The sequence below is a fragment of the Saccharomycopsis crataegensis genome, assembly GCF_037102585.1.
Source record: "Saccharomycopsis crataegensis DNA, jcf7180000000084, whole genome shotgun sequence".
In the NCBI taxonomy this organism is placed as follows: domain Eukaryota; kingdom Fungi; phylum Ascomycota; class Saccharomycetes; order Ascoideales; family Saccharomycopsidaceae; genus Saccharomycopsis; species Saccharomycopsis crataegensis.
Window position 1 is genome coordinate 2,461,168 of NW_027043829.1, and position 19,480 is coordinate 2,480,647.

At 39.5% G+C, this 19,480-nt stretch overlaps 7 protein-coding genes across 7 annotated transcripts; 4 read left to right on the top strand and 3 right to left on the bottom strand. All coding sequences in view use genetic code 12, as the record gives it.

The window, feature by feature from the left end:
- Nucleotides 1-378: 378 nt before the first annotated feature.
- DASC09_040870 (leucine-rich repeat domain-containing protein) lies at nt 379-2,178 on the top strand (the record flags this gene model as incomplete). Its single annotated transcript, XM_064997686.1, has 1 exon — nt 379-2,178. One exon carries the CDS (start codon nt 379-381, stop codon nt 2,176-2,178), a length of 1,800 nt encoding a protein of 599 aa, XP_064853758.1.
- Nucleotides 2,179-4,179: 2,001 nt separating this feature from the next.
- DASC09_040880 (uncharacterized protein) lies at nt 4,180-7,209 on the bottom strand (the record flags this gene model as incomplete). The annotated part of the gene is made up of 1 exon (XM_064997687.1): nt 4,180-7,209. One exon carries the CDS (start codon nt 7,207-7,209, stop codon nt 4,180-4,182), a length of 3,030 nt encoding a protein of 1,009 aa, XP_064853759.1.
- Nucleotides 7,210-10,359: 3,150 nt separating this feature from the next.
- On the bottom strand, nt 10,360-11,325 carry RFC4 (replication factor C subunit 4; the record flags this gene model as incomplete). Its single annotated transcript, XM_064997688.1, has 1 exon — nt 10,360-11,325. One exon carries the CDS (start codon nt 11,323-11,325, stop codon nt 10,360-10,362), a length of 966 nt encoding a protein of 321 aa, XP_064853760.1.
- Nucleotides 11,326-11,635: 310 nt separating this feature from the next.
- HMI1 (ATP-dependent 3'-5' DNA helicase) lies at nt 11,636-13,945 on the top strand (the record flags this gene model as incomplete). The annotated part of the gene is made up of 1 exon (XM_064997689.1): nt 11,636-13,945. One exon carries the CDS (start codon nt 11,636-11,638, stop codon nt 13,943-13,945), a length of 2,310 nt encoding a protein of 769 aa, XP_064853761.1.
- Nucleotides 13,946-14,557: 612 nt separating this feature from the next.
- On the top strand, nt 14,558-15,274 carry DASC09_040910 (uncharacterized protein; the record flags this gene model as incomplete). The annotated part of the gene is made up of 1 exon (XM_064997690.1): nt 14,558-15,274. One exon carries the CDS (start codon nt 14,558-14,560, stop codon nt 15,272-15,274), a length of 717 nt encoding a protein of 238 aa, XP_064853762.1.
- A 67-nt stretch (nt 15,275-15,341) lies between these two features.
- Nucleotides 15,342-16,160, bottom strand: RPP1 (RNA-binding RNA processing protein RPP1; the record flags this gene model as incomplete). The annotated part of the gene is made up of 1 exon (XM_064997691.1): nt 15,342-16,160. The coding sequence occupies one exon, from the start codon at nt 16,158-16,160 to the stop codon at nt 15,342-15,344; it is 819 nt and encodes a 272-aa protein (XP_064853763.1).
- A 1,257-nt stretch (nt 16,161-17,417) lies between these two features.
- Nucleotides 17,418-18,473, top strand: DASC09_040930 (uncharacterized protein; the record flags this gene model as incomplete). Its single annotated transcript, XM_064997692.1, has 1 exon — nt 17,418-18,473. One exon carries the CDS (start codon nt 17,418-17,420, stop codon nt 18,471-18,473), a length of 1,056 nt encoding a protein of 351 aa, XP_064853764.1.
- Nucleotides 18,474-19,480: the final 1,007 nt, after the last annotated feature.

The following is a 19,480-nucleotide window of genomic DNA, read 5'->3' on the forward strand; positions in this document are numbered from 1 at the left end:
ATCATAAAGAGTCATCATTGTTAAGGCCTTTCATTTTCATCATATCTGCCGGAGAGTGCTTATTTTCGTGCATGCTCTGTTTATATTATACACTACTACATACCACGATAATAATAATCAATAATATTTCTGCATTCGATTTCTCTCTATCATCTAACCATATTACAATATCCAATAGAATCGGTGATGTGTGTGTCCAATCAATAGTGATGGTTATGGAGATCCCATATACTTGGCACAATGATTAAACACATCTTATAACAGGGAACGAAAAAAAGTTATATGAAAAAAAAAAAAAAAAAAACTGCTGCTGCTGCTATTCATATCGTATATATACCCATCAATACTTATTATATACCATAATGATTATATCCAACCATGCTATCAAATACTACGATCCCTTCATCAATTCTACTGCTCCCGCTGGAACTCGTCCTCGTGATATTCAACTATGTGAATGATTATTCCCAACTTTTGAAACTTCGTGCAGCATTCCAACATCACAAGAACCTCTCGGGACTTGTTGAATGCATTGACTCGATTGTCTTTGCGAAAATCGTGGTTTCTTCGGCTGATGACCATCGACATAATTTGCATAGTTTTGTTAGATGTGATCTGTTTAATTTGTCTACCAGTAATGATGACACCCAACCCTCCATGATGTGGGTGCATACCACAAAAGAACGAAATCTATCAAAGATTATTACCACGAATCAAACTTGTCATCCTTTGTTAATTGACTTTAGTGACCCCGTGGAATTATCACCTTTCAAACCTTACATCAGAGAAATAGCCATCAACCCCACCCCAGTGCTTGAAAATCAGGGCTGGGAAGAAGATTCTCATGATCGACAACAACAGCAACATGGCGGCATGAAATTTGTGGAGTTTATCAACAGTTTGCCTAGCTTGATGTCATTGAAAATAAATCAGACACTATCCATGAATATCAATGTTCCAATACGGCATTTAGATATTGGCAATCTTGGAAATTTAGATTATTTAAATCTATCGCAACTAAGGACATTGAAATCTCAGGTACGCCAATCGCTAGATCCTTATGACTTACCATTGCTAACTGATGTCACTTATACTTTACAAAATCTCAACGTCAATGGTTTCCATTGGTCCAGCTCGGGCCAGCTTGAACGGTTGAATATCCAGTGTATGATCGGTCAAGTAATCATCAACAATTTCACTAACCGATACTTGCCGTGCCTAAAGAAGATTTCCATTACCAGCAAGATGTTTGCCCAAAGACGACCGAAATTGTACCTTGTTGATCCTTGGGATCTCTCTACATTGACCCATTTGACAATATCTCAAGCTGTATTAGACCCTGCATCACCAATATCAAAGATACTTAATGGTACATCCAATTTACAAGAGTTGAAATTGGATAATGTCGATCTTAAATCAATAAACTACTTGAATCTTTCAGAATTTACTAAATTGAAGAAACTTTGCTTATCTTCTAATCCACTACCAAATTTCGAAGGAATTGAGTTGGCGGGTCTGGATCTTGAATATTTGGAAATTAAGCATTGCAAAGTCACCGAGATCCCGAAATTTCATCATGATGGTGGCCATCCTCCCCTTACTTCACAATTTCCAAAATTACATACTGTGAATTTTTCAGATTCGCAAATCTCCAAGATCAGAAACCTTCAAACGTTAACCAATTTAAAATCGTTGAACTTATCATTGGGGAATATTTCTGAGGTAGAGAACTTGGAATCCTTGATAAACCTCGAAGAATTGATCGTTTCCACAAACCAAATCTCAAAGATTGATAATATTAGATTGCCGAAACTTAAAGTGTTAAATTTGGCTAATAATTTCATTAGTAGAATTGAGAACTTAGACCAGGCCCCAATGCTTCAACAATTAGATCTCCTGAATAATAGGATTTCTCGGATCGAAAATTTGGACTTTGGTTTATCCAATCTTGAGGTTTTATCATTGAATAAAAACAAATTGATTAAAGATATAGGACGCTTGCAACATTTGAAAAAATTGAAAAAATTGGGATTGGCAAGATTGGGAGTAGTTACGGGATCTGACGCGATCAATAAAATCACCAAAGATAATACCGAGGTAGAGGTAGAACTTTGGGGAACAATTTTTGAAGACAGGCTTGAATATGGAAGGGGAAAGGTCAAGAGATTGAAAAGATAAGAAGTAGGGGGTTTAAAACAAATTCCCTTTCTGTGTATTATGAATTCTTTACAATTAGTTCTTATATTGTGGAAGATTTTTTTTTTTTTTTTTTCGAGCCTAAAATATGGCTTATCATAAATTTCTTTAAACTCTGTAATATTTGACACTTCAGCCTAATCATAGAACCTCTCTCTATTACTATTATTCCATATTGGGTAAATATCGTCAACCAAATCATCCTAGATTTAATTGAGTAATTCTTGCGGAGTTTTCAAATGTGTTTGGACGAATCTTTCTTCGAAGAGTAAACATACGCTGGTGATATACAAACGGAACCTGGACTACTACTTTCATGGATAGATAAATCGGTAATGGTTTGCTTATCAGTGCAAGTAGATACTACTAACTTCAATAAGTACCGTATGGCAGGCACCATAAGATTTCCTAATCGAGCGAATTTTACAATAAAGGATGGCTAAAATCCTATAATAACTCAGATTAGTAAATTATATAGTTGAGTAGTGAAGCAGAACAATGAATATTGACTTGACGGAGCCGAAAGAATCTTATCATAGTAAATGAGCTCGGCTAATGATTCCAATGATCCTGTCATTGCTGATGCACTGAACAATTCAACTACTCTGTCTGATTGGGCTTCTACTGCTACTGCTAATCAACAAGCGGGTGACACTCACTAACTAGCTCAGCTAGTGACTCCCATCATCACTTTTCAGTGACACCAAGAAAAGTGAAAACGGAAATGCATCCCATCATGCAATAGTTAGTTAGAACTTAACTTGGGCTTTAAATTTACTGTGAGAAACACCCAGGCCCACTGCACAAAAGTCACAGGAGTGAGCGTCTAGAGACCAGAATTCCATGCAAGTATCATACACACTTTTTTGAACGTCAGCTTTTTTTTTTTCTTGACAAAATCGACAGTTCTGGAGCTGGAAAATATTCTTATTCGGTAATAAATGATTACTAAGGGGTGGCTCACACTCTCAAAGATTGAGTGGTCAAAGTTATACCTGGATCGGATGATATGTATGATAAGAAGATGTTTCTACTGGCAAAACATGCCTGGATACCGTAATGAATGACAGTATGAAGAGGTGGTATATAATAACACCCCTAGAATTGCGGAATTTTTCTATTGGTCGGTCACCAAGGGAAAAAGTAACAAAAGACCCGTATTTATCTAACTAGCATTAGTGTGTGATAGACAGTTCCCACTATCATTCATTATTAGTATATGATGGATAGCTTATTATGCAAAATAAATAAATTGCCGATTTTGTAAAATAAAATTTACTATCAAAATATCAAATTCTTTAAAACAACTCTATTTTGGTAAAAGACAAAAAATAAATATAGAATAAACAAGGGATAATACTTATAATAATAATAATAATAATAGTAACAAACAGAAGTGAAATTGTAACAAGAATCTAAAGACGCTGCAAACAAAATTCTAAAGTAATTTCTTTTCTTTTTCTTTTTTTTTCTTCTAAATTGATAACGCAATAATAATAAAAACAAGTGATAGTTAAAACAGGATCATCAAAAAAAAGAAAAAATCAAAAGTAGGAAAAGATTGGATAGTGTTCACGACTTAGAAAAAAGCAACAGACGGAGGTGAAAAAGAAAATGAGAGCTAAACAAACAAATAAAATAAAATAGGAAAAAAAAAAAAAAAGAAAACGGGAAAGAAAAATAGATGATGAAATAAGAAAATAGTGTAATGAAGTTGAAGTATCAGCTTATAAGGAGAGGAAAAAGCTGGATAAAAGGTATTTTGAGTGAGGTTCTTATTGATCCTTGATCAGAAGAAAGCCCCACAAAGTAAAATTGAAGAAAAGATTTTGTCAGTTTTGGTTTTATTCACTTGAAGCAAAACAAACCCACCAACGACGCGAAACAAAGAAATAATGACAAAAGGAATGTGAGAAATAGTTGGGATATTAGCTTTAGTTTGGACGAGAACTAATAAATGCACAGGATATATAATATATTTTATCATATCCATCCTTCTTCCAATGGATTGGTCATTTGAGGAATGATGGTGGCAACATCTTCTTCGTCTTCTCTTCCTTCTCTTCCAAGCATATCCCATTCGTCTTCGTCACTGTTGTAATATTCATCGTCACTTCCTTCTTCTTCACTACTTTCATCAAACCCGTAAACTTCTTCCGTTACCACTCCTGGAGCAACATTGAATTCACTATCACCACTATTTGTTAGATATGATCTGAACGAAGCATAACTCATTCTTCTATCTAATGAGTGGTTTGCAGGCAAGTATGCTGGGTTAACAAGAACTTTCTTTTCTTCTTCCGCCATGGCCGCTTTTTCAGCAGTGGCGATCGATTCAGCGTCTTCTTCCGCCAATGGTAAGATGATATTACCATGTTGTTCGGTACTGAAAGGTAAGGCACCTTTACGTTGTTTATAGATTCTGAAACCCACCAACAACACACTAATGTAGACAGCGGCAGAAATACCCGAGGTGGTACCAACGACTCCCAATTTCTTGTTAGCGGTGGCGGCAGAATCTTGAACAGAGTCGAAAGATCCATAAGATGAAGATGGTAACCCTTCACTTGAGCCGGAGACTTGGACAACTGAAGTATCCAGAGCAGTGGCCGCCGAAGAAGTCGAAGTCGAGGTTTCAAGCCCCACTAATGGAATATTCACATCGATCAATTGGGCCAAGGAGTTTTCGGTGGCATCAGGATTATAATAAAAGCTGGATGATGGAGTTTGCAAAGATTGGTTCAAAGCCGAGATCCAGTCTTTTGGGAAATAAACTTCGGCAATTGTCACGATATAGTTCAAAGAAGGAGATTGGAATGGCACCAATTGTTTGACACTGACTTTAGAAGTATCACTGAATTGATAAGATAAAGTGGATGGCAAGTATTGGAACACTTGAGCCGAGGCTAAAGAGTGAGCAACGACAAAAGGATAGTTCAAGCCTGCTTTGAAACCAATGGTGATAATGGTGTAGTTTTCAGAAACTTCCATTTGAGTAGCTGGGGCAATGGCATTTGGCAATTGAGGAGTACTAGAAGTTGCACTAGCAGAAGTAGCAGAAGTGGTATCAGATTCAATTGATGATGGAACCCAATTGGAACTAGAAGACGAGGTGCCAATAGTAGTAGTTTGAGATGATTTAGAGGCCAATGCACTAGAAAGGGCAACGGTGGTGGCCACAAAAGTACCAGAAGATGGTGAGAAAATCACCACCGATTGTTGGCTGGAACTGGTAGAGCTTGGAGCAACAGTAATGGCGCTGGAGGATGAACTGAAAGATGCGGTATCAGTAGTCAAAGTAGCGGCACTGTTAACAGAAGTGGAGCCAAGAATGGTAGTACTGGAGAGTTCAGAAGTTGACACTCCGATGGCAGAAGAGACAGTAGGAGCGCTGGAACTTTCACTAATAGTATTAGAGATAACGCTGGATAAAGTGCTCATTGAGGCACTAGAGGTAGTGACGGCAGCACTTGAGGCTTCAGTTGACAAAATAGAAGCAGTATCGATTGAGCTAACAGTACTACTCAACCCGGTTGCTGCACTAGAAGAGACAATACTTGATGAAGAAAGTTCACTAGAGGCTACACTAGCAGTAGATGTAATGGCGATAGATGAATCAGTGGTGGTAGGCAAAGAGCTTGTGGATGCCAATGATGAAGCTGTTTCGCTGCTAAGAATTGTCACTGATGAAGAAGCGGTGAGAGCAGAAGAAGAGCTAGCGACTTCCGAAGTGGACGCAGTTACAGAGGAGGAAACATCTGAAGAGGTGGCAATCACGGAAGTGGATGCAGTCTCTGAGGAAGTTGGAATCACTGAAGAGGTAGCAGTTTCAGAAGAACTTGAAATTACTGATGAACTGGCGATTGCAGAGGACGACGCAGTTAAGTCAGAAGAGGTTGCAATCACAGATGAAGAAGTAATTTCAGAAGAGGTAGCCACAGATGAAGTGGAAGCGATTTCAGAAGAGGTAGCCACAGATGAAGTGGAAGCGATTTCAGATGAAGTAGCCACAGATGAAGTAGAAGCGATTTCAGATGAAGTAGCCACAGATGAAGTGGAAGCGATTTCAGATGAAGTAGCCACAGATGAAGTGGAAGCGATTTCAGAAGAGGTAGCCACAGATGAAGTGGAAGCGATTTCAGAAGAGGTAGCCACAGAGGAAGTGGAAGCGATTTCAGAAGAGGTAGCCACAGATGAAGTGGAAGCGATTTCAGAAGAGGTAGCCACAGAGGAAGAAGTAGTAGCGGCTACAGAAGAAGTAGAGGCAACTTCAGAAGAGGAAGTGGCAGCTGCGGCTGAAGTGGAGGTAACAACATCAGAAGAGGTAGCAGCTGCGATTGAAGAGGAAGAAGCAACATCAGAAGAGGTAGCGGCCACAGTAGAGGAAGAAGTAACTTCAGAAGAGGTAGCGGCAACAGATGATGAAGTAGCTTCAGAAGAGGTAGCAGCCACGGTAGAGGAGGTAGTAACATCAGAAGAGGTAGCAGCAACAGATGATGAAGTAGTAGCCTCAGAAGATGAAGATGTGGCGGTACTTGGATAAGAAGTGGTGGCTTCCACTGTTGTGGTTGTTGAAGGGGTACTGGAAGTGGTTTCTGAAGCAGATGTTGTGGTGGTGGTATCAGAAGAAGTTGAACTGGAATCAGAAAGAGTTGAAGTGGTAGTGCCATCGACTACCAAAGTTTCAGAGCCAGAAGTTGTTGTGTATTCTGAGGTTGATTCTTGAGATGTGGTTGAAGAGGCCAGAACATAGAGAGTGGTAGCCACGGCATCTCCGAGGTTACTGGATTGTTGCACTGAAGAAGTAGTAGAGATGACTGTATCGTTGGCAGCAGCACCTTGTTCAACAGAATCTCTCTTTTTCACTGCCTTTGCAATAAGACGGTTAAAGTACGCGTTTTCTTCATTGCCTTCATTCTGGAGATCTAGGTTATTGCCAAATAGGTTTTGAAGATTCAACGCAGAAGCCAAAGATATACAGGCCAACAATGCGGTAGATCTGACAAGGACCATTATAAAAGAAGACCAAATAAGAGAATGTGTAAAACAGATATCACTGATGGAGGTTCAGGAGACGGCCTTCTTTATTTATTTTTGTTTTATTTTTTTAGTTGGAGAGTGATTATATGTTTGAGAACTCCCAGGCAAAAGAAAAAGAAAAGGGGGGAGAGGATGAAACAAACAAAAAAAAAACAACAGGTAAGATGAGGTTGTGTAGGGGTGATCTTGTGTTGTTGATAATATTGTTTTTGGAAGGGTATAATGGATCAATGTCCTTTGTTTGCCAGAAATAACAGTTGTTGATGGGGTATTATAGATATAGGGTAGCGAAGGTGGATGGTTGTAAGATTAATCGCGACGTGGGAGGCCTCAAATTTTTTCCTCTTGTTCTTTTTTCCCAGATCGCCGGATTGGGGGGGTGGGACCAGCCCCGGTGGTGTGTGGGTTGTCTCTCGCCCCGCGGTGTCAGGGTGGTGCGTCAGAAATTGTGCGTTGAGACACGTACTGTTGCAGTAGACTGCGCGGGAATGCGTTTGACACACCGGCAGGGCGCACAGCAGGGATTGTTAGCAATTGGCGTTTTCATTTATGTTTTCGTTTTCATTTTTATTTTTATTGTTATAATTGTTGTTGTGGGCCATCACTGGTCGTCGTCACCATTACCACACACACGGGGTGTAGTCCCCCCCCTACAGTGGAGATATTTGTTGCCATTCTCAGTAATACGCTTTGCACTGCACTATTCCCAAACCAGTAGCGGTTACAAGGAGATATAGATATCGATTGGTGTCAAGTTGTGCTAAAGTCCAGAAGGTATACACAAATCGATGTGGTGCTTTGACAATATATTCTGTGTCCCATCTGTATATAGATTGCTCCTGCCATTTGATCCATCATCTTCTATTTTTATGCGCAAACTACAAGATCTTTGTTTTATATGTGCACATCCATCTATTGGGCGACCTGCATATATAGGTGATTAGTATTATTGGTCATATAAAATGATTTTCACGATAGTGCAATTTAGAATCTGCAATTTAAAATGGAATTTTTTTTTTTTTTTTTTTGAGACGCCTGGATCAATACATGTACGTGTTGATTAATATAGATATATATATATATATATATATATGTATATTTATAATATATTAATATAGCGTATTCGTAATTGTAAACTGTGGGTTTCATATATCCCTCAAGTTTCAGTGTAGTATAGGTGGCCAATGCCTTTTTTTTTCTTCCTATAGAGTACGTTAATTGGCATTGCAAGAAATCTCCTTATAGTTACAAATTATTAGAAGTGTTCAGTCCATTTCAGAGTTTTTTTCGAACCAGAAAAATTTACTCTGTAAATTAAGAAGAAAGAAAAGAAAAAAAAACTCTCTTTGCAAACCATAACTAGATAGGAAAAACAATTTCTCATGAGGATTTTTTTTTTTAGACTATTCATCCTGCAGTAAGTAGCCTCGACGTATGCTATTTCTAACCAAGATCTACCTTGAGCTAATGTAAATTATTTGACTCTTTTTTCTTCTTCTCCTATTTCTTTTTTTTTTTGGTTGTATGACTCCAGGGTAAAACCCTTCAATTCACTTCTAAACTTATCAACGAGTCAACGCCATACATTAACAATACTCGTCTGTAATCTTTTCCTTCAACTTCGTAACTCAATTATGGCTCTATTGTTCAATATATTGTTTTTCACTCGCTTCTTGCTTGATAAAAAAAAAAAACAAAGGATACTAGTATATCCTCTTAGCTTGGTGTGTGGCATTTATAAACCTAAATAGGAAGGTGGTGTCAAACCTTGGATTGGGTCCTTAATGACCAAAAGCAACCCAAGAAATTAATCAAATGATAAAATATTCATTATGAAATGATATTCATGGTAATAATTCCCATCATCATAGCACAATTTGTAAAGATTTTGTGACTAACTATCGACTATGACATAAGAAAGTAAAAACTCAACTACATACGAACGTACCCTCAAACACTCTGCAGAATATTGCGAATGGCAAAAAAGGTGATTGATAACCAACACCGCTTTTCAAAAAAGCTCTTGCTTCAAGTTTAAATAAGTAAATTTGAAGATTCTGATTGCAGTTAGTTCTTAAAATATACTCCCAATCACTTTTGTGAGAATTTATCAAAATGTTTGAGAGAAAAAAAAAAAAAAGGAGTGTTTTGGATTTTTGGATTCCATGATAACTATAATAAATATGTTACTGTCAAACGATAATGCTCTCTGATCATCTCGCTATTCTATTTATTTATTCTATTTATTTTTCCTCTTGAATTAATATTTTTCTATTATCTCTTTATGTCACCCTTACTGATCATTAAGTCTAGCTGATACGTATTCTAAATCCAATGTACTGTGCTCTACTTTTTAATAATGATACATTAAAATCTCTCCCTCCTTTTCATTGACTATACTGTCTTCAAATATAAGAATTCGACCAGACCTTCTTCATATATATAAATCTCTGCAATTCTAATTAGACCGAATTTCTCTGGTTACCTCCTCTCTTGCAAAAATGGGTCAAATTCCTTCGGTTTCCTCCTCTCCTCTTATAGATGGACTGGATTATTTTTTATTTCCTCTTTCCCCTTATAAACATTAAGCCCCTCAAACGAGAATTACCTATGTTCAACTAAATTAAATGTCCATCCAATCTGATATGGGTCACCCCCAAAGAAAATCTGACTCAAGAGCCCCTAATCCATTGATTGAATTATGAGTCCAAATTTATATTACATACTCATCATTGGGAGATCCTAAATATCAAAGAATATCATACACCTATCATTTCGTAGTCAAGGAATACAAATTTTCTCTCTGGTAATAATACTATTTGATTACCACCCACCTTCCTCTTCTTCAAATCAAAAAAAAAAAAAAAATCAACAATATTACTTATTATATAATCTGTTACACAATGCAAACCCTTTTTCGCATTACTACTAGAGCCAGACACTACAACACAATAGATTTTTTTTGTTTTGTTTTTCAAAATAAATGTTCAGAATTGATCAAATGATTAACTAAAAGAAAAACTGAATCTATAAAACATAACTAGAGTACACGTACATAATTAGAAGAGCAAGGGCAAGAGGGGAGGGCTTTTAAATAAAAATAAACAAAAAAACAAACTCAACTCAACTCAAATCACTGATTCTTGCCAACAACCCAGCGATTTGCAAGTACGAAGAAACCCCTTCTAAAACTCTCATGTGAGTGATCCCGATTTCTTTCATCATCTCCAATCTTTTCTCTTCATTAATTTCCACTAACCCTTTGATGACTCTAAAACTAGTGGTGACAATATCAATTGGCGAGTACCCTTTCTTCCACAATTTATCTAACTGGGCGATACTTTCTTCAATTGATCCATTGTTGGCCGCCACAAGCATTGATCTAATAACCAATGGATGTGGCTGATCAACCACTTTGAAAACATTCTGCTCGTTCACGAATCCAAACCCCGATACCGTACTTTGCAAATTATTGATCGCCTGTCGCATGTCCCCTTCGGCGGTGAATATCAACGCTTGTAATCCATCGTTCGAGTATTCGACTTTCTCCATCGCCGTGACTTCCAATAATCGATGTAATATCTCGGCATCGGCAAGCCTCAGGTACCGCAATATCGCACACCGAGACTGGATCGGTTCGATGATCTTACTGCTCTGGTTACACGCGAACGCAAATCTGGTGGTGTTGGAATATATTTCCATGGTCCGTCTCAACGCTTGCTGGGCCCCCGGGGTCATGGAGTCAGCTTCATCGAGAATAATAATCTTGTGGCGTCCTGGTGGCAATTGTACTTTCTTTTGGGCAAATTGTTTGATCTTATTACGCACCACATCGATCCCTCGATCGTCACTGGCATTAAGCTCCAATACTGCTTCGGAATAACTGGTCCCAAGAAGCTCGTGGGCAAGACAGTGAATGGAGGTGGTTTTCCCAATCCCTGGAAGACCCAGAATGATCACATGGGGCATATTCCCATCTTTGGCAATGACTTTAAGACGGGAGATGGTATCGGGATTACCCACCACGTCTTTCAACACTTTAGGACGGTATTTCTCAACCCAAGGAAGTTCCAAAATTAATGGGGGCATGATTATTGTGTTTATATGTTTTGAATGGAAATTGAAAAAAAAAAAAAAGTTTGCTTTCTTTTAAGAGTGGTTATCAGGGAAAGATCAAACTGTGGTGAATTGAAAGGTCTCATCAAATTTGATATCATTTTGGGGTGATTTTTTTTCCCCCAATTTTTTTTTTTTTTTTTCGCGTCGCGGATGTTCCAAAACGACGGGATCTTTCAAGCACTCAGAAAAATCACTTACTTCTGGGCGGTGGGAAAAAAGAGACAGGGAGATAGATGAGATGAGATGAGGCTTCTCTCCCCATAATATAGACTTGCATAATATGCTGGAACCCTTAACAAATGGTAGTGCCACAGATTTGCAATTCCTGGCAACACCCCTTCAATGGAAAGCCATCGAATTCCCCCCAGCATCGAACACCATCACCGCAATCCTCGCCGGCCCAGGGTGCGGGAAAACCAGAACTTTGATCTTACGGTGCTTACACATGATGTCGATTGGGATCCAACCCCATGAAATATTGGTGTTGAGTATGACCAATAGTGCGGCCCGGCATTTGAAATCAGAATTACGCAAAGTATTATCACGAGAAACGTTGCAGCAGACAGATACTGAAGTGGTTGGCGCCGTTGAATCGTTGCCACCTTCAGAAATAGAATACATTATTTCCAATATGAACATTCTTACATTCGATTCGTTTGCCGGACAAATCATTGCTGCGGATCGTGGGTCACCCATGAAAATCCTCGATCCTTCCTATTACGATGATATTATGTATTTGACCTCGTCGTCCAGACAAACTGGGAGGAACCATACTGCTTCGGTACGTTCGCGAATTGATAAATGGCCGCTTGATGCTCGAGACCACGTTATTGAAACCGCGTTGAATAAGTTACGAGATACCGAAGGGCTCGCGACGTTTGCCTGGATCCGGTACCGGACGCTTCAGTTACTAAGCACCAAATTTAGCCTGGTGGTGGGGGTCGGCAGATATCGAGTGCTTATGATCGATGAGTTTCAGGATTTGTACGGTGATTTATTACGTATGGTGGAATTAGTGGCGGTGGAAGATCGTGGGTTGCATTTGACTGTGGTGGGGGACGCCGATCAGAGTATTTATGGGTTTTTAGGATCGATCGACACTGATAAGAAGTTAAAACAGGTGGAGCAAAAATCGGGGAGACAATTGCAACAAATTGTGTTGAACGAATCTTTCCGAAGCACCGGAGAAATCATAAAGTTTTCCAACCAGTTGACATCGACGAAACTTGTGAATTATCATCAGGATGGCAATGATGATCTACCAGTGTCTCATGAGTCTTTCTCGCTGGCTTTGGAAAGGGCCGATTTTGTCGCCCGAGAAATTAAAAGATTGTTGCGCCAGTCGATTATTACCTCTCTTAGTAACGTGCTTGTGCTCACTAGAACCAACCGTCCTACATCATTAATGGAATCTTTCAATTTCTACGGTATCAAGTTCCATAAACGACAATCATCGGTGCCGGGATGGATGTCCGGATCCATTAGTCTCATTCATTATCTCCAAGTGTTAGCAAATCCCCAAGAATTTGAATTCTCCATGATTTGCGTGATGATGCTGATCCTGGGAATGTCGCGTCCTTCAATGGACGTTGTCCAACGGAAGTTTGAGGCCTGGCAAAAAACTAAACCAGGAAAAGCGGCGAGTACCCTTTGGGAGTACTTGATAGATCCTAGTACCAAACACAGTAGTAAAAAAGTGATCCGGTTCATTGAAACCACGAATCATTGGCGGGATAGGATCCAAGGTGGTGGGAAAGATGGAGCAAAGTTGAACAACCCTCAAGATCTATTCAATGCGTTATTACAATATATTGCAGATTTGGATAGTGCAAGGAGAATAATTAGTACTAATCTTTTGGTTTCAGGGACGGCGCGTGATGAATTAGAAAAATTTTATCTTGGGTTGAAAGATGCTTCGGTGGTTCGTGAAGCCAAACTCCAAGAGATGCTGCAAAACCAATCCAATGAAATGAATAATGTCTTAGGAGAAGAGGCAAGTGTCATGAGAGATGAACCCGAGGTTCCCGATTTGATCGATTGGTTTGTTGAAGGGTATAATGAAAGATTATACAAAGATCTGTCTCAAAGACTCGGTAAAGAAGGGGTTCCCGATGATGCGGTCCAAGTGTCAACGATCCATGCGGCGAAAGGATTGCAAAGTCCGGTGGTGTTTGTTCTTGCCGATACTACTTATGCATCATTGGCTTCCAAACAGAAACACGAGCTCTCATTGCAGGAACCTTCATCGCCGAGATCCATGTACCAACGAGGCTCAAAGATTAAGCGGCACTGGGATGAAGAAGAAGTAAGGGTTCATTACGTGGCGACCACGCGAGCCCAGAAGAAATTATATTTTTGCGAATTACACGATCAGTTTGTGAGAATTGGCGGGTCGTCTCAGTATATTGAAAATCCATTAGAGATGAAGAACCGAAGCACCCCAGGGTTTCCTAATAAAATTGCTAGTGGTGATCAATTACAAAATGCTAGGAAGAGAATGTATAGTAGTTGGCACAGACCAATGGGAAGATATAATTTTGGGGGATCAATGAGATTTGTTGGCAGGGTTTTGCGAGTGGTGCTTAAATAGTTTTTTGAATGGCTATTTAAGTTGGCAATTTCTATACTACCAAGGTGATTGATTGCGGTTTGCAATTTGTGAAGTATCGCAAAAATGGGACGATGTTTTTCAATGTAGATGTAATATAAATGAGCCTAAATGGTTTGATAAAATGCTATAAATATTCCCCCCGCTCCCACAAGGGACAGGAATAAACTATTTGTTTATTATAATAGAAGTGAAAAAAAAAAAAGGTAGAATACTGAATAAATAGAATAGAGTAGAATAGAATTAGAAATTGAGAAAGTAGTAAAAAGGAAAGAAAGGACGTCATTTTTATAAAACAGTCTTAGAGCATAATATAGCTGGGTCAATAATAACACTAAAGCACAAAATAAATGAGATAATGGCAACAACAACAACAATAGGATTAAAACATTAAAATGCTTTGTGTCTATTTAAGCCAAATCATGTTGAGACTAATTTACCCGCCTAATCTTCAACGCATTTGCCCCGGGCAACCCTTCAGGTATCCACCATCCAGATTTTTTTTTTTTTTTTTTTTTTAATTCAATGTATGCAGATATCTGTAGAATGAATTGTTACATTCCCAAGATATACATATATATATTTTAGGTAGATATGCCAGAGGAACTTCGTGGCAAGGCCCCATATAATCCGTATGATCCCACCGAAGCCCGTCCGCTCGGAGGGTACCCCAGTGAATTTGCGATTCCTGGGACGAAATCGAACTCTGGGATCATTGCCCCAGCCTCGGAATTCCAAAGGGTGAAGAACGCCATGAACCGCCTTGGATACCATCCACGTCCTCGCAGCAGTGTTTATCCTGGACAATATAAACTTCTACGACGGATAGATGATCAACGGGCCCGGTTTTGGCGAGGCGCTAAGTACGTCACCGCGGGGATTGTGGGGATCGGGTCAATATACATTGTGTTCTTCCATAGATGGAACGATGGGTACGATAGTATGTTTAGCAAGACTTATCGATTCCAATTACATATGAAGTGGTTAATTAAAGGAACGTTGACCAAGCAAGAGTTTGAGGATTTGCATCCAAAGCAGCGAGGGTACGCGGGAGCGGTGGGGCATGGAGGAACCCAGTTTAATAAGTCAAATGAAGGTGAACATGAAACGAATTTCGCATTACAGAGACCGACTAATGATCAACAAGTGGCGGCCGAAAAGCAAATGCAAGAAAGGGAAGAGAATTATTGGAAGGCGATTGATATGGCAGAAAAGATCTTGAAAGAAAAAGAGCCAGGACAGGAGAAGGTACAGAGTCTTGATACGTCTTCTTCGGAGAGTGATAAAGGGAAGAAGAAATGGTGGTGGTAGATGGCGAACTGTTTTTTTTTTTTTTTTGTATTGTAAATATATAATATATACCTTTGTCTATAATTTGTTACTTTTTCTGTAGTTTTCTCAACACGGCAATTTCATCATCATCTATTTTATGTTTTTTAGTTTCAAGGATATCAGAACCCATGGCAACTGATTGTTTATAGCTTTGATTTCTTAAACGGCCCAGGATCATCACTTTGGAAGGGTTTTCATTGATGATCTGTGCCACGCGATGCGGAGCAATATTGATGATTTTGCACATTATTTGAAGATCCAATTTTGTTTTCACTTGCACTGAACGCTCTGCCCCACTACTGATGAGGATTCCTTGGGATCTTGAGGCCCTAACAAGGTTTTTACACACCGATAAGAAGTTTTTCCTGGTGTCGGGTTGTAATACTGGGGCGTACACGATTTCGAAATATTTCCCCTTTGCTGCCCCGCTGTGGACCGCCTTGTTTCTGAGCCAATACTTTAAGTTTTCCTTGTAATTGAACGATATTATATCGAAGTCGAAGTTGGTGATGGCCACCAGTAACGCCCGGTCATTTAAAGGTTTGATGGCGATGAGATCGAAATGATCGGAGAAGAGCTTGAGTCCCGGGAAGTCTGCAGGGTCGTGGAGGGTCAAGGTGATTCTGGTGTATATTTTCAAGTTGAATTGGTGTTCAAAAAGCGATAGATCAATGGGGTTGGGCGATTTTTTCGCAAAGTCTTTCTTGGTGAGCTTTAGCGACGGGTCGAGTTGAAAGTTGAGGGCGATGTGAGTGTATTGGAGGTGCTGGAGCATTGCCAATATAGATTTTAAGGCGGCGATTTCCAGGGCCAGAGGAGCGGCGTAGGTTGTCAGGGGCCAAGGGATGTTGAGATCAAAGAGCATTTTGATACTTATTGATTAATGTCTAATAAGAAGTTGCAGTATTGCTGATTGATGTTAAATGGTGAGTTCATTTCCCCATTGAAATTTTTTTTTTTTTTTTTGATGAGAAATTGCTATGCGCAGGACAGAAGCGCTCAGTTGAAGCAACATCAGATTTCTAATGAAGAATATCACGGTTTTATATGGCAGGTATGTATATATATATGTATAATGGTGAATAATTATCAGAAGGAATAGCTACCAAAAATTTATTAAAACCGATAAAATATGTGGGGTTATATAATACAAGTAAATTCATTAACCACGGTGGAAGTTCAAGCAACTGCAATAGGTAGGATATTGACTGCTGCACTTGTCTGGCTCTTAATGACTGATATACACAAGCATACACGATAAGAGGATCATGTCGATTGGGTGATTGTTTGTACATAAATTATTGCCTGGACCGTCGACTGGAAAAAAAAAAAATTACTACAAGATCCAAATTACAATACACAACAATAGCACTTGATGTAAATCTACATCATCTCTGTAACGACGCAGAAGACGCTTTCCGACCAGAGCAGAGCCCCTTGTTGCTTGCTCAGATCGACAGGCTTGCAAGCTCACAGTTGAAGGAAGGAACGACCTTTTCTACACCTTCTCTCTACCTTACTTGATACAGATGTGCAATGGCAATAGAGCTGTCTAAGGCATATGTCAGCTATGCCCGTAGATATTATATATATATATATATATATATATATATACATGCCTGTAGATCTCTTAAGGGAATAATAATAATAATATAATATATATATAATCATGGCAAATCACCTCCTTCCCCCATATAAGTCAACGATAGGCGCCCGATAGCCTACCCCCCCACCATCCCCAAACGCCGTCTCATTTATTGGCCGACAGGCGGTGGTGGACCCTCCGCCATGGTGTGTCCTGTCAAGAGGCCCACTCCACAAAAAACTCCTCGATCCGGTACCATCAAAACCCATCGAAACCAAAAGATGCTCCAATCTGATTGAACCCCACAAAAAAAAGAAAAGAAAAAGAGGGTGGATCCCCACGTTCCGAGATCCTCCCATCACTCCGAGTAAATTACTTGGTATTCATGACCCCTGTAAACAAACCAAAAACCAAAAACCATTATAAAAAGCAGCAGTCATTCCAACCTTCCACAGTGTGCCCGATATGTAATGGATCAATCTCCTTTATACTCATCACAAACACATAACCAAAAAAAAAACAAAAAAACAAACGAATATGCCAATCACTAACGCAGCCACCAATAGCATTTATGATGCCGTCGCCGCCGTGTCCAACATCTCTTTAGACACCATGTCAGTCGAGGAACGCGACTATTTCAAGTCCGAGCATGGGATCGAGTTTCTCAATAGTACATCGAACCAGGGTATCTGTTTCGGTAACTGGCTCAGCCACCCTCAGAATGTCGTGAAGGCCGCCAAGTTGGTCAGTGAATCAGTTTCTGTGCCAAAGTCGGTGTCAGCCCCTGATTTCGACGAGTTTGTTTCAAAAGTCATTGTCCAAGCGATTGCCGTCACTGGTTCATTACAATCCAAAGGAATCAAAAACTGCGTGCTTTCCCAGATCAACCCTGATTTGGCCAATGACACCGAAGCCATTGTCAAATATGCCACCGCAATTATCAACGCCTATGCCGTTGTAGGGGTCGATAAATCAAAAGTCATTATCAAATTACCAATCACCTGGGAATCGATGCAAGCTGCTAAACAACTTACCGCTTCGGGCATCCAATGCCTTGGTACTGTATGCCATACCCTTGAACAAGCGGTGCTTGCTGCCGAAGCCGGTTGTGTGGCTATTTCTCCATACGTCGACGATTTAGGCGTCAACATTGATCCATCATCTTATGTTGTCAAGCCATTAGAAGAAAACTATGGGTACCAAATGACCAAGCAAGTCCACATGTACTACCGTGCCTATGGTATCAAGACCATCAACTGTATTGCCGCCACCATCGGGCTTGATGTGATCCTTGCCCTCAGCGGGGTCGATGAAATGACGATTCCTGTTGTGGCATTGTACAAGATGATCAACACTTCTGTTCCTGAAGGGGTTGTTACCCCAGGGTTGAAAAAGACTTATACCAAGGAAGAAGCTGGCCCTGAATTGAGTTTCATCAATGGTGGTGCTGATGCGTACAACAAGGCGTTTGAAAGTAATAAAATTGGGGTTGAAAGATATCATCTTGCCATCAATACTTTCAGCTCGTTCCAAAAGAAGGCGGAGGTGTTGGTCAAGAACTGTTTGGTCGAATATGGCATAGTTAAGGCTTGATTACTTCGAACAAAGGAGGGCAACATATGAATTATTTAAGATCTATAAAATTATAAACTAAATTATCATTTTTCGTGTTTGATTAAATCACTCTCCATCTCTGATAGATATAAAAATATTGTCATTTGCTATTTTTTTTTTTAATACGGCTAGCTGTTGGCGGCCATTCATGTAGAGTTGAGTTGAGTTGAGTTGAGTTGAATGTTGTAGTCTGAGATGCGACGCATCAAAAAACCCGGCATTGGCTCAGGATACCATACATACATACCCAGTTGACACGAAATTATCATTTTTAATCTCAATTTATTGCTAATATTGTATCTTCTATGATGCTTCCCGAAGTTTATACATCTTTGAACATGATTTCTACTTGTCATGTCCAATCTCTATGAGCAAATTATCATAATATTGTATGCTATACTCCTGATGAATTTTTAAATTAATTTTCACCATATAAAAAATAATCTTCTCAGTTGATTAAAGTGACTAGTTTGGAAGTGACAACCATGTTGGATGATTTCCGAGACGGAAGCGTGATATTCCAGTCAGGCCATACCCACCCACCCATCGTGCTGGATGTTGTTGTTGTTGTTGTTGTTGTTTGATTTGCTCTGCTTTGCGCGCGCCGGAAAAATCAGTCATGTCGCGTGGTGTTTTTGGGGTAAGGTTGACGCGTATATTTTTTCCTCCTCCCAAATATTATACCGAATATATATATATTTATATATAACTAGCCAGTTCATTGTGGGTGCTGGATATGGGCCAGTACTACTTATGTGGTGCTTCCTTAATGGGCAGACAGACAGATAGACAGACAGACAGACAGACAGACAGATATAGTAGCGATCTGGAAGAAGGAGGAAAAAAGAAGAAGAAAAAAAAAAAAAGTGACATCAAAAGTGCGAAAGTGGTGTTGTGCGTGTGGGTGCAGCAGATTGCATAGGGCAAATAGCAGTTTTGGTAGTGGCTGATACTCTTTTGTTTCGTTGTTTATTATTAACAGTGGA